The 14,829-nt window shown below is 44.7% G+C and overlaps 1 protein-coding gene across 1 annotated transcript in view; it reads left to right on the forward strand.

Moving 5' to 3' along the window:
- The first annotated feature begins 762 nt into the window (after positions 1-762).
- LOC122002007 overlaps positions 763-14,829 on the forward strand; it is a 43,503-nt gene continuing 29,436 nt past the window's right edge. Inside the window, exon 1 of the mRNA XM_042557021.1 lies at positions 763-1,150. Coding sequence (XP_042412955.1) covers positions 991-1,150 — 160 coding nt within the window. The 5' untranslated portion in view covers positions 763-990. The remainder of the gene's footprint in view (positions 1,151-14,829) is intronic.

A 14,829-nucleotide genomic window follows, 5' to 3' on the forward strand; every position in this document is an offset into this window, starting at 1 on the left:
GGGTTTGATTGCCATGCAGTGTAAATAAATGCCCATGACACTTGAACCACTCATGATATTGGATTGCCCCGTGATCTATCTGTGTTTTCCGAATTTATCCAGTAGTCGATAAAATTTTTTCATAGGATCGGACCAAACACCTCTAGGTGAATAAAGGATAGAAATACCTAGACATTTGAGCTTTAAGAAAAAATAATATCTTATTCATCCATCTTTAATATATTTTATTTAGACAAAAAAAATTTCTCTCTCTTTCTCTTTAACTATTTTATAAATGTTCCTTTCTTCTCCTTCTTTTTTTTTTGTCTAAGGAGTATTTTGATAATAAAATAAATTTTTTAAAAAAATTTAACATATTAATTAAAATTTAAGGGGGTGTTTTAGAAGAGATGATATTATGAATATTTTTAAAATTACCCAATTAAAAATATCAGGTGATAAAAAAATAATAAAAACTTTGAATAATTGAAGTTGTCCCAAACCTTGACTTTGGATTGATAAAAATTATTCATCATCATCCGATAGTAAAAAAAATATATAAACTAAATAAACTTAAGATTCATGAATAAATTTTATAATAATTTATAAATAAATTTATTTATTAGCTCATAAAAAATTTAATTTTTATTAAATATATAAAAATAACAATTTATAAATTTTATATATTAAATAAATGATTGTTAATTGAATTAGATAAAAATTTAATAAATAAATTTGAAGAACCTGATAAGGATAGGTAAGCTGGGCTTGAGTCTTTTACACCCCTATGCAACTTTATCGTTTGCAGAAATAAATCCTGGATGCCTAAAATAATACCGTCTCCCGTCCTCCCTCTCTCCGAAGACCGTCGTCTCCTCTCTTCTCACTGTCTCTTTCTCTCTCAGGTCGTCTCTATTTTTTGACGGTGGAAGCGAGGGGAACCATCGATCGACGCCGTCGGGTGCTTTTAAATCAAGATATTAGATCTGCGATTAGCAGTAGAGTGAATTAATGAGCGATCCGAAGGCGATGGATATCGAAAAGACGGACTTCTCGTCGGATGGGAAGGGGACGGCAGCTGCCTCTGCCTGCTCGATTTGCCTTGAGCTAGTCTTGGATCACGGGAGGAGGTCAACAGCTAAGCTCCAATGCGGTCACGAGTTCCACTTAGGTGAGCAATTTCTCTCCTCTTCCTTGGATGATCAACTTCTTTTTACCTCATCCTGTACCCTTTCTATCTGTTTTTTGTTCTTCTTTTTTTGGGGATGGATTTGAAATTGAAGCTATCTGCTGGAATACCAAATTTATGTGGTTGGATTCATCAATTTTGCTTAGATCTGTGTTTTTATTGGAGTTCACAGTTGTGCTTTGGTGACTTGTCGAGGATAAATAACTTGACATCTAGAAGAATACCCTTTAGTAAAGATTCCGCCTTTATCAAATTTCACATCAGTTTCAGGTTCTACTTGTGTCTCAACTGAAGGAGCAATAATCACATTTGACTTAGATGGTCTTGCAAGCTAGTTATTTATTTAGCCGGTGATCAGTGTTTTTGGTATGGAAATTTTATGTTGTCTGAATGATTGTGCTTTGACAGAAAGATAGCAGTCATGGTCTACTTTTTGTTAGCGCATCAATTCGTATTGTATAAATTAGACAAAATCCTGTGTGGATTTTCCTACCTAGTTATGAACTTGGCATTAATTGTTTTCTGGATTCTAAAATATCATGTTAGTCTCATTTTCCTTTAGAACAGCCTTAATGCTGAGGTGTGCGTTAAGGGCATTCTCTAATATGCAGTTCGGTTTTCTGTTTCATTCAGGGATTCCAAAGTTAACATATGTTATAATTATATGATTCCTCTCTTTAGTTTTGGGTAAATTAAAATTTAAATTTTGGTGTTAACACAGTTTTATGTAATAGATTTTTCTTGGTTATTGCAGTGAAATTTTGTGTTAAGGCCATTTCTCTATTATCTCATGATATGATTCACCACAGGTGACCACAGATATATGCAATTTTAGTGTTGATGAGACATATTATGCTAGATACTCTTACCCAAACCTTTGCATTGCTGTTGATAAAATTGTTTCTGTGGTTTCATTCATCAATTTTGCCTAGATCTGTGTTTCTTTAGTTCTTGGTTGTTCTCTGGTGACTTGTTGGAGATGAGTTAATTTGATGTTGAGAAATGTATCCTTCAGTAAAGATTCCACCTTTATCAAATTTTACATCAGTTTGGAGGTTCTACTTGTGTCTTGTCTAAAGGAACAATTATTACACTTCAGTTATATGTTCTTGAGATCTTGTTTTTTATTTAACCTGCGATGAGTGCTATTGGTATGGAAATTTTGTGTTGGCTGAATGATTGTGCTACAAAAACACATAGCAGTCATGATATATTTCTTGTCTAGTGATCAATTGTTATTGTAGGAATAAGGTATATGAAGTCCTCTGTGTGGATAATCCTACCTAGTTATGCACTTGGTGTGAATTTGTTTCTACATTCTAAAATGATATGTGAATACTGTTGCAAATCTTTTTTCTTTAGAACATCATTATGGTGCTATGAAGTGACTGTAGGTTAAGGACAACTTTTACATGAAGTTGAGTTTTCTGCTTCATTCACAGGCTTCCAAAGTTAACATATCTGCTATAATAAATGATGCCTCTGTTTAGTTTTGGGTAGTGTTGATACAAAAATTTATTTGATAATTTTCTTGGTTTTTGCAGTGGAAATTTGTTTAAGATAATTGCTTTTCTAGTTTGTACTATGATTAATAATTCAGCAATTTTGTTGTCCCAAATTATGTAACTTTAGCATTGATGAGACATGTTAGGCTAAGTACCCTTATCAACGCCTCTACATCATTGTTGATAAATATCATTTCTCTGTGGTTAATTTGTTTCTTGATGAAGATTGTATACACACTTGAGAAATAATGTCTCCTTTCGATTTTGGACTAGTATATATTACCACACAATTAAAATTCAATATGAAAAATGAAGATGGATAAAATAACATACAGGATATTGCTTCAACTCTTGTTTCAAGAAAAATCACACATAGGGTGGCAACCTCCATCTTTGCTAAAGTTGAGAGATAAGAACAGTGAATGGCCTAGTAAACAGTTATTGTGGGATGAAGTAAGATTGATTTGGTAAGATTTGTACCAGTAGATCACCATTTGTATTCTGGTATGTTTGATAGAACTATCTACATAAGTTATCCTTAAAAGAAAAGGGGAGTTTAAAAAAGGAGGTAAATCTGAAAAAATATGTTGCAGATTTTTCTTATAACAAAAAAGGAGAGAGAGGTGAAGTGAATATAAAACATGAAGTGATGGTAGTTAAACAAAAGGATAAAGTTTTTAATTTCACTATCTTCAACTTTTTTTTTTCATTCTTGTTTCCTCATATTGTTCTACTACTAGTTTAAACCACAATCCTTTTTCTTTTACTTCTCGTTGCTTCACATTAGTTACTGTCAGTTTCAACCATAGTTCAGAGGACGTCGTGGAATGGTGGAGGTCATCAACAAAGGATATGGAGGCTATAGGGATAAGCAATTTGTTCGTGCAATAATGTCCCAAGTGATCAAGATTGACCAAGTTGTTTTGATGTTTTTGACAAAAGGTTCAAATTAGATTAATGTTGTGTTCATTGACTATTTTTGTCAAGTATGCAAGTGTAGAAATCTCGACATGGAACTACAGATGCAGTGATTGAAAAAGTCCAAGTAGATTAAGGTTGATCAAATAACTGACAAATGAAGAAGTTCTATATGCGTTGGTTGATAAGGAAGTCCAACAAGAGTTGACAGATAGAGAAGTCCAGGTAGGTCAAAGTTGATACGATACTTACCAACAATAGATAACTCTAAGAAGTCTTTGACCACGGAGACCAACACGAGTGGCTAGAATGCTCGAGTGAGGTAGGAGCCAATGAGGAAACGTAGAGGTGTGGCCCCATGGCTGCAGAAGAAGTTCCTATGACAAGACCTCTTAACAAACAGAAGAAAATCCAAAAGCTAGGTCTCTTGGCATGTGAAATGTGAAAGATTATAAAAGATTTATAATCTTGACTTTTGTGTAAATTTTTAGCATGTATTCAACAACAACAACAAAAAAAAATAATTGTTTCTGATTCGTAATTGATGATTTAAATATTGAAGATGTGGCTAGGGTTTGGAATGACATCTAGGGTTTGATCTGATATCATGCTAAGAAATTTTAGAGGAATTAAAAATATATTATTAATTTATTCATCAATCTCATACATATATATTGAGAGTATCTAGACATAATGGAATCCCTACAATCAAGCTAAATTGTATCCCTACAATTAAGATAAATCATCTCTGTATTTCCTATTTTTATTTATATAATCTGTAATAGGGTTTATCTTAGGTAACCCACTCTACAATTTTTTTAATATCCGTGAATGGAAATTTATGATATAACACCTTTATTTATTGTATTTATGTAGAGGTCCTAACATCTTTAGCACTTTCCTTAAGTTGGTTCAAAGAAATTATAAAATCCTAGTTTGTTTTACTTTGTTATAAATGTATGTACCTTCAACCTCCTAAGACTTAGGTTAAAAGACTTGCTAATTGATCACTATTGCTAAGAAATGACATGATAATTTTCTTGGTTTGTACCTTCTTTTAATGTAGAGGTACTAACATCTTAGCACTTCTCTTAAGTTGGTTCAAAGATATCATAAAATCTTAGTTTGTTACCATATCACAACTTATTGACATTGCAAGATTATGCTCTGACTGGGTTATCAATTATTTAACCTAGATAGCTTATATATATAGCCTGGGCCACTTAATCTGACTATCATAATTTGCTTTCACTTTTAGGAAATATATTATCTTCAAGGACCCGATAGAATATCGCCTATTATAAGACCATAGCCTATCTTCTAGTAGGACACAATAAAATATCCCCTATTATATGACCATAAGCCCATCTGCTTGTGCATAAGATGCATACCAAATCTAACAAGAATAAACAGTTACATCATACTATGCATCAAAAAGAGAAACCTAAGTAGATTATATTACTGCATGCTAAGCCACATGGAAAACTGTATAATAACTTGGATGAATATCTAAAATCTTTAGATGACTCGACTGTTAGGGAGAGTGTAGAGTGAATCTTTCGTAGGCCCAATGCCATTCACGATTCACCACTGAGCCTTTGAGGTAATCTACGACTATCCGACGAGATTCAAAACATAGAAAGAATCTATCCCTGCTAAAGTCTAGTATGATATAAGATATAACATGTTGCTACTATATAATTGCATGAGTATACATCATACCACTTCATATGAATCTAAACCATCGAAAGTCAACCATACAATGAATAAAGAAGGTTTAAGAACACAAAGCAAGTGGAATTACTCAAGCAAGTAGAAGAATAAGGTAAAGTGGGTTCTTTGTATGATATGACACGTCAAGACTAACTTCCTAGAGTCTATACAACATGATTACAAATATCCTAGATCAACCTTTCTATTGATATCACAAGTATGCATCTATAACTCAAATAGAAGTGACCATATAATTTACACTTTCTAAATAAGATAATCTAAACCATTTATTGATCAAATTCTACTTTGAACAATTTATCCTTAAGCATAACCTTGACTCATAGATATGAAATTGTAATTAATTCTCAAATCCAAGATCATCTTGATGTCCTAACAACTTTTCATGATCAATTATTTACAATTTCAAAATCACGGTCAATGTACTTTTACAATGACATAATGTTAGGCCATACACCAAAAATGATCAATCAATCTAATAATCCATCCTAATATCACCTCATCTAATTGAATAACAACCAAAATAATCATCATATTCTTTAATTGCATACTATTTATATGTTTACATTGTTGATATATCTCATGTGTTTTGCATATACTTTTTCTTCTACATGGAAGTAGGAATCTATTTGGCAACAAATATAATTTATTGTATATTAGCCGTTGTGTATGGATGCTGATCCGGCAGTAAGAATGGGGGACCCACAGATAGGGTCCCGTCCGAGCGGAACCCGAGATTACCCAGCCAAAGGTTTGGGTTTCCGACGCCAAAGCAGGAGAACTGGAGCCGAGTGACCGAGCGAAGGTGCCCGCTCGGCCGAGGACATCGGTCGGTGCCGAGGTGTCCGCCTACCTAATCGCCGCAAGGAATGCTGGTTACCGAGCTACCTATCATTTCGGGCCCTGATACGTACGCCAAAGAAGGTACGCATTGGATCAGACGCAGACGGCACTATTAAAGGCCCCACCATCACGTCACGGGACTATTGAGGTATGGCGTCAGACACACTTTTCTGACACGACCATTACAGGTATGCTTTGAAAAGTGTGCATGCCTCGGTAAGCATGCACGTGCCTACGGGGAGCCCTATATAAGGACCCCCAGACTTCGACGGAGGTATGCATTCATCACTACTGTAGCTACAGTTCTCATTTCATTACTCTGTTCCGATTTCTTTCCGCCAGTGTTTGACTTGAGCGTCGAAGGGTCGTCACTGGGAACCCCTTCCCGGCCCGACTTGTGTTTGCAGATTCTCCCTGGAGTTCCACGTCACCCAAAGGTCTCCGCGGAAGCCACCAAGGAGCGCCACAACCCCAGCGTCTGTCGACTCGACTCTTGGACAGGATCAATTTAGCGTCGTCTGTGGGAATGCACCTGAATCCGAGCCGAGAAAATAGAGGAAGTTGGACGCCCACACCCCGTGACGCTCTCTCAAAAAGAACTCGATGCACTCATCCAGGCGCGAGCGGCAAAAATAGTGGAGCAGCAGCAGAAGGCGCAAGCCGAGCGGCTTGAGCAGCATCTTCTGGAGATGTAGCAACTCAAGACCTTCGAAAGAAGAAAGCGCCAATGGCCAGTATTTCCCCTGAGCGGATAAGTGTATCGTTCTCTCAAGAAATTTTGGAAGATAGACTGCTAAGTTACTTCCACCCTTTGATGATCGGAAAATATGGAGGAGCAACCGACTTAGAAGATCATCTACTTAAATTTGAAAATGCAGTCATCCTTCATCAATACACAGATGTCGTTAAGTGCTAAGTGTTCTTTACCACCCTTTTCAGCTCGGCACAATGATGGTTTTGGCGGCTCCCGGCTAAGTTCATTTGTTGCTTCAAAGATTTTTGTAAACCCTTCTTCCACCACTTTGCCAATAGTAGGAGGTATCAAAAGACTAGCATGAGTTCGTTCATGATCAAGCAACGGGTTAAAGAATCCCTGTGAGCATACATCAAGCGATTCAACCAAGTGACACTAGATGTTCCGTCCGCCACTTTCGAGATATTAATAAGTGCTTTCTCTCAAAACTTTTTCGAAGGTGAATTTTTTTGAGCCCTAGTCAGAAAGCCCCCAAAGTACTTTAATGAACTACTGGGGAAAGCTGTCAACGTGGAAGAAGCGCTGCCGCCCGGAAAGGAAACTCCAATCGAGCGGCACCTACCATGCCGACGGAAGCAAGACGCTCATCACCGCCCGAGGACCGAGGGCGGCAATCCGATCCCCGCGGATCACACGTAAGAGGTATCCGCCGCCCCAAGCCAAAGAAGAGATGGACCCCTATGTTCTGCTCCTTCCACCGACGGATACGCACAACACGAAGGATTGTCAAGTTTTTCCTTCGTGGCTAATCCTGCTCCCGGGAATGCCGAACGACGGTCTCCTTCCATCGACAGGAGGCAAAGGACCCATGAAGCCGACCGGACCCGCACCGACATCAACAGACGTCCGATCGGCACCGATCTCCAAGACAGAGAATCGCCGGCCCAGAGAACGGTCCCGTCCCACTCGGAAGAGGAAAATAGAGCAATACTTCCGGGCGAGATCAACGTTATCTTTGGTGGGCCGACAGAGGAGACTCCAACCGAGCAGAAAAGGCGTCCGGCAGCTCGGATCCACGCAATGGCCAAGAGCGGCGAGTGGACCGAAATCACTTTCGGCCCGGGACTTAAGGAGTTGAAGTGCACGACGACGCTCTGCTCATTAAAGTAATAGCAAATTACACTATTTACCGCATATTTGTACAGGGAGTTCGGTCAACATCATATTCAAGAAGGCGTTTGATCACTGCAAATTGATCTGCTGCCCATGACAACCCCGCTCTACGGGTTTACGGGTAACGAAGGTCGGACAAATCCGGCTGGCTACCTCATTGGGAGAGGAGCCGCCAGAGGACCAGGACAATAAACTTCGTGGTGGTCGACTCTCCTCGTCCTACAACGTTATGACCGGCGCTCAGCCAATTCCGAGCGGTCGTCTCAACCTTCCACCGTAACAAGTTCCCGTGGAGGATAAAGTGGAGTACGGGAGATCAACTAGCGACTCGGCGATGCTACATCGAGATGGTCCGAGCAGAATCCAACTCCGCTCGGAAGGCGCCTCGAATCGAGGTAAATGCCATCAGAGAAGCCACCCTCTTTAATTTATGAAGAAAAGAGATAGTGCAGATTCATCCGACCCGATCGGAGGCCACGACTTTATCGCCTCGATCTGGAGGAGAAGCGAAGGAGGAGTCTTCGGCGAAATCACGATGTCTTCGCCTGGTCGACACGAGTTGCCCGGAATTTCGCCGAGCATAGCGAAGATGAGTTGTACGTCCGACCGGACTCGGCGATGAAGCGTAGAAAAGGGATTTCGGTCTTGAGAACGCCATCATCCGGACGGAAGTAGAAACTTAGGCCGCCATATACGTGGTCAATTCCGAGTGGTGGCTAACGTAGTATTAGTCTCTAAGCGGCAAGTGGAGAGTCTGCATTGATTTTCGGACTCAACAAGCACGCCCAAGGACTTTTATCCTCCGCCGGATAGATCACCGGTGGACTCTACGTGAATTAATTAGATGCTCGACGCCTACCAAGGCTATCGTCAAGTGCCACTCGCAGCATCGTGACAGCCGACGACACTTATTGCTATAATGTGATGCCGCTCGGACGCCGGGCCACCTATCAACGCTGATGAACAGAGTGTTCGGGGAGCAGAGCGGAACTGGAAGTCTATGTGGACGACATTCTTATCAAATCCGCCCGAGCGGCCGATCTCTTCAAGGACATGGAAGAAACCTTCCGAACGCTACGCAAATATGAACCCAAGCAAGTGCCTGTTCGGAGCAAAGGGAGGGTTCTTGGGGTACATGGTGTGAGCGGGGAATCGAGCCAATCCTAGTAAGGTGAAAGCTCTACAAGACATGTCGCCTCCAAGAAATACAAGGGAAGTGCAGCGTTTGACCGGTCGGATAACCGCGTTTGCCCGTCATCTCCAAACTGGCCCGAGCCTCCCTTTCTTCAAAATTTTACGCAAGGCCACTAAATTTCATGGGACGAGGAATGCGGCCGAGCATTCAAGAATTGAAGACATATCTTAATTCTCTGCCTATACTAGCCAAGCCGATCGGGGTGAGTCACTTTATATTTATCTGTCTTCAATCGAGCATCTGTAGGCTCGGCACTTGTAAGGTCCAGCGGCGAGGAGCAGCCGGTGTATTTTCCGAGCCACTAAAAGATGTCGAATCTCGTTACTGGGCTCGAAGTTGGCCTTTGCTTTGTCCTAGCCGCCGGCCGACTATATTTTTGGCTCACACCATCATCGTCCGGACGAACAGTCCACTAGGAAGAGTATTGTTGAATCCGGAAGCGTCCGGACGACTCATCAAGTGGACGACATAACTAAGTGAATTTGACATCCAATACCAGCCCGCTCGGCGATCAAAGCGCATTCCTTGACCGAAGTGCAAAGACCTGAGCCGGAAGCTATGTGGAGAATATATGTGGATGGGTCTTCCACTCGGCTCGGAAGTGGGATTGGAATATTGTTGCTCTCACCTCAAGAAGAAAAAATGCACTTATCCGTCCGGATGGATTACAAAGCTACCAACAATGAAGCAGAGTATGAGGCCCTCATAGCCGGATTGCAGGCAGCACGACATGTGGGAGCCGGTCGGGTGACACTTTATTCGGATTCACAGTTGGCCGCTCAGCAACTTTCTGGCACCTTTGAAATCAACAGCATTCGGCTTAAACTCTACGCTGAGGCCTTTGGAAAACTCAAAGCTACTTTCCGAGAGGTTCTTATTCAGAAGATCCCCCGAACGGAGAACCAGGCCGCCGATGAGTTGGCCAAACTAGCAAGTTCTATAACGCCGGTCGCCATTCAGCAACCAATTGAAAAAGTACTGCTGGTAGCGCACGTCGACCGAATGGAGGGCCTTACATTTCCAAGCGATTGGCGGACACCCATCATAGAATTCCTCCGCTCGGGCGCCGCACCATCCAATGCGTATGAGCCCAGTTGCTGAGAAGAAGAGCCGGTCGGTTCACACTCATCGGCGATCAGCTTTACAAAAAAGTCTTCTTGCGCCCGTTATTGAAATGCGTGAGCTCAGAGGACTCGGTTTACATCATCCAGGAAGTGCATCAAGGATCATGCTAGGGGCATCCGGGCGGACGCTCGTTAGCCAAGAAGATCCTCCTGGTCGGGTATTTCTGGCCAACTTTGCAAGCAGACGCCGCTCGGACAGTATCTACATGCCTTTCGTGCCAGAAATATCACAATGTCTCCCACCGACCGGCCGAAGAAATGAAGGCATCCACCATTTCATGCCCGTTCGATCAATGGGGAATGGATATTGTCGGTCCATTTCGATGGCGACCGGCAGGAAATTTTGCTAGTGGTATTTTTTTCCAGTGGGTGGAAGCCGAAAGATCACCGAGCGGATAGTCAAAAATTCATCCGCAACACATCATCCGCCGGTTCGGCATCCTCGCCGATTGGTTTCGACAACGGGCGGCAATTCACAAGGTGCTAGAGAACTGCAAAAGTTACGATCGAGCAACATTTCACGCCCGTGGCCTATCCCGCAGCAATGGTCGAGCAAGTAGCGATCGAAATTCTTCAGATGCGGCTCGACCATTTAGAGGGAGTTGGCGGATGAAGCGCGTCTTATGGGCCATCCGAACGACGCCGAAGGAAGGGCGCCACACCGTTCCATTTGGTGTACGGCGGTGAGGCGATCATTCCGGTTCAAGTCGACGCTGAGTCCGTCCGGATCTAGAGCTATGATGAGGGAGGCGGAGGAACATGGAGTGGATTTGGTCAAGGAGGAGAGCTAGGGCGTCCGTGCGATTGATGGCATACCGGCAGCGCAGCGGAACTACAACCGCCGAGTAATCCCGGATCATTCCAGTCGGCGATCTCGCTCGAAGAAAGTCAAGCTCGTCGGCGACGTCGGAAGCTCCTTGCGTGTCCTTCAAGGTTATCAAAAACTCCGCCGGCTTACTACTGGAGGACGAGGACGGCGGTGGATCGACCGTGAGTCTGAATCATCTCCACCTATCGAAATGGATGAAAGGTGCGATTGTAATTTATTCGGTGTATATGCATGCTAGTCGCCATGTACTTGTAATACAGAAGCAAAAGATGAAAGCGTTGAGCATTCCAAACGGCTTCTCGTGAAGACCCCGAGCCGATCGGTACGGAGGTTTATATCCGAGCTCGAGCCGACGGCCCCGAGCCGATCGGCCGGAGGTTATATATTTAAACTCGTGGCGAATGATCCGTCTGTTCTAGGCGGCATAAATATTGTTCAGCGGGATACGATCTGAGGCCAAGGTCGCCGACCGTAAGGAGTTAGCTTGAAGGCCGACGAGTCCCGTCGTTAAAGATCGAGAGCCGCCGACCGCTATAAATATCCGCGCCGTTGAGCTCAGGCGTTAAATATCGAGAGCGAGGCGTCATAAACGCTTCGAAGCGGGCCGACGAGTCCGTCGTTAAGATCGAGGCCGCGGGCTATAAATATCCGCGTCCGAGCTCCGGCGTTAAATATCGAGAGACGAGCCGGCGTCTAAACGTCCGAGCAGAAGGCCGACGAGCTCCGGCGGTAAAGATCGAGAGCCGCGCCGACCGGCTATAAATATCCGCGCCGTCAGCCGGACGTTAAACCGTGAGACGAGCCGGTCATAAACCCTCCGGGAAGACCGCAGCCGGACGTTAAACCGTAGAGACGAGCGGGCGTCTATAAACCCTCGCGGAAGACCGCCGAGCTCCGACGTTAAATATCGAGACGAGCCGGCGTCAGAAACGCCCGCGCCGACCGGCTCTCGATCGTTAAAGATCGAGAGCCGCGACGACCGGCAATACCGTCGAGCTCGACGTTAAATATCGAGACGAGCCGGCGTATAAACGTCCGCGCCGACCAGTCCCGTCGTTAAAGATCGAGAGTCGCGCCGACCGGCTATAAATATCCGCGTCGTCGAGCTCCGACGTTAAATATTGAGAGACGAGCCGGCGTCTATAAACGTCCGAGCGGAAGGCCGACGAGCTCCGTCGTTAAAGATCGAGAGCCGCGCCGACCGGCTATAAATATCCGCGCCGTCTAGCCCAGACGTTAAACCGTAGAGACGAGCCGGCGTCTATAAACCCTCCGAGCGGAAGACCGTCTAGCCCAGACGTTAAACCGTAGAGACGAGCCGGCGTCTATAAACCTCCGAGCGGAAGACCGTCTAGTCCAGACGTTAAACCGTAGAGACGAGCCGGCGTCTATAAATCCCCGAGCAGAAGGCTGACGAGCTCCGTCGTTAAAGATCGAGAGCCGCGCTGATCGGCTATAAATATCCGCGCCGACGCTCTATCAGAGAATAAGAAACCGCGGAAACCACAAGTATTAAAACATTTAAGCCCGCTCGGGCGTTGGTCCTTCGATACTTGGCGTTTGACTTCACACAGGCTAGATACGTGCAGAGCGAGTAGGCCCTCCCGATTGGATCTTGATTAATGGGTTAAGCTGATCGGCCGCGTGATGGAGAACACTTAGAGCATGACTGACTCTAAGAATGAACGTTAAGCAAACAGAAGAATGTTATGGATAAGGATCAGGAAGACGCAAGCAAAGACATAATTGCATTAAAGGGAAATCATGCCGAACGGCAAGTACAAAAAGTTGCGCTGGGCGTTAGAAACGCAAAAGCAAGATATAGACGAGGAACACTCTTCACTCGGGGTCTTCGAAGTTGAAGAAACCGTCCGGAATGTCGTCTATCATGGCCGCCAGATCGGGGGCGGGAATGTGCATTCCCGCAGGAAGGTGGCCACCCTTCTTCAAGTACGCCATGGTGACCTTGACCGCCTCGGCGAAAGTTGAGGAGACGTAGACACCGAATTTTGAGCCGAACCGCTCCGAGCGGAGGTATTCTTGGCGCGCTGCTGCTAGGCGACTCGGCTCTCCCTCCTTATATTTTCTGAGCGCCGCCCGTGAGGCAATTAGCGAGTCCTGGAGAACTTTTTGGTCCACCTCCGCTTTAGTGCGTTCAGCGGACCGCCCATCCCGTTCGGCAGCTAGTTGGGCTTCTAGCTTCTTAGATTGCTGATCTAGGGCTCGGACTTCAACTTTCATCTTGTCCAGATCAGCAATCGCCCGCTTCTTCCGGCTACTGGCGCGCTTCAAGTCTCCGTCACGCTTCTTCACCAAGCCTTCAAGTCGGGCCACCTCTGTAGCCAGGTCGGTGGCCTTCTTCTGTTCGGCCTCGAGGGCTTGTTTCCCCTGCTCGGCCGATGGACCCCCCGAGACTTGGAGTTTTTCCATGAGATCCTCCAGCTCGGCTAGCCGATGGCTAGTGGCGATTTGCTCGGCCCAATGCTGTAAGGGAAATAATAAAATCAGGAACTAAATAGTAGCAGGGCACAAGAAGAAAAATGAACCTACCTGAGTGGCCTGCTGCATGTAGTTATCGCCGAGCTGCTTGGGCGTCATGAGGGCCACCCGAATCTGGGCGTCCTCGAAAAGTTTGGCGAGCGGACCCGTCAAGGTTATTTCATGAGCGGGACGGCCGATCTGCAGACAATAAATATTCCTCCGGGGAATCGAAGGGTAGTCTTGATGGTCGGGTGGCCGGCCGGCACTCACCTGTCCCGAGGACTCCCTATGGTTGATGTTTCGCCGTCGTAAGCGGCGACGAGTCCGTGGAGGAGAGCCAGAGGGCATGCGGTGGGCGAGGCCACGGGGTCCCGATCTGCGACGGCGTGCGATACCTCGATCGGCGCCCGTGGTTCGCCCTCTTGGGTCGGCGGAAGGTTGGGGTCTCTTTCGACGCTTCCGCCGAACTTCCAATGGTGAATCCGGCTGGGGACTCCAACTCGGTGGAGCGGAGAATAGGATCCGCCTCAACCTCCGTTGCGGATGGGGTAACTTTCTGCTTGGTGATGCCGCCCCCTCCTCTCCTGCGTCAGCCGGTGGGATAAGACCCCGCTCGAGTTCTTTTTGTAGCCCTCGATTTCCACGACCTTCATTTGGTGATCGGTAGCCTTGAGCGCCACGACTTCGGTGGAAGAAATTAAAATCGCTTAGACAAAAAGGCGAAGGGAGTAAAGAGTCCTTACCCATGCGGTAGGGAGATTGGCCCGAAGGAGATAATCCAAAATGTACAACACTCCTTGAGAAGCAATCGTCGATTTTGTCACCGACCGGACAACCAGTTTAAGGTAGGATTATACGAATTTGCCGAGTTCAATTTGGCTCGACAATGGTCCGCCATTTGGTTGAATCTTGGCTCGGGAAGTCGTATATAGAAGAAGAACTCCTTCCAGTGCTTGTTGGAGGTCGACATATTATCAAAAAATTTGAAGCCTATTCTACTTTGGAAAATAAAAGTGCCCAACTCAGATTGTTTGGGGTAGAAGAAGAAGTGGAATATTTTGGGGTCAAGTGGAATACTGTGCAGCCTAAAGAGGACGACCACCCCGCTCAGCAGCCTGAAGGAATTCGGCACAAGTTGGCCGAGCGGGATGCGGAAATAATTACAAAC

Source organism: Zingiber officinale, chromosome 7A, assembly GCF_018446385.1.
Source record: "Zingiber officinale cultivar Zhangliang chromosome 7A, Zo_v1.1, whole genome shotgun sequence".
NCBI classification, from domain to species: Eukaryota; Viridiplantae; Streptophyta; class Magnoliopsida; order Zingiberales; family Zingiberaceae; genus Zingiber; species Zingiber officinale.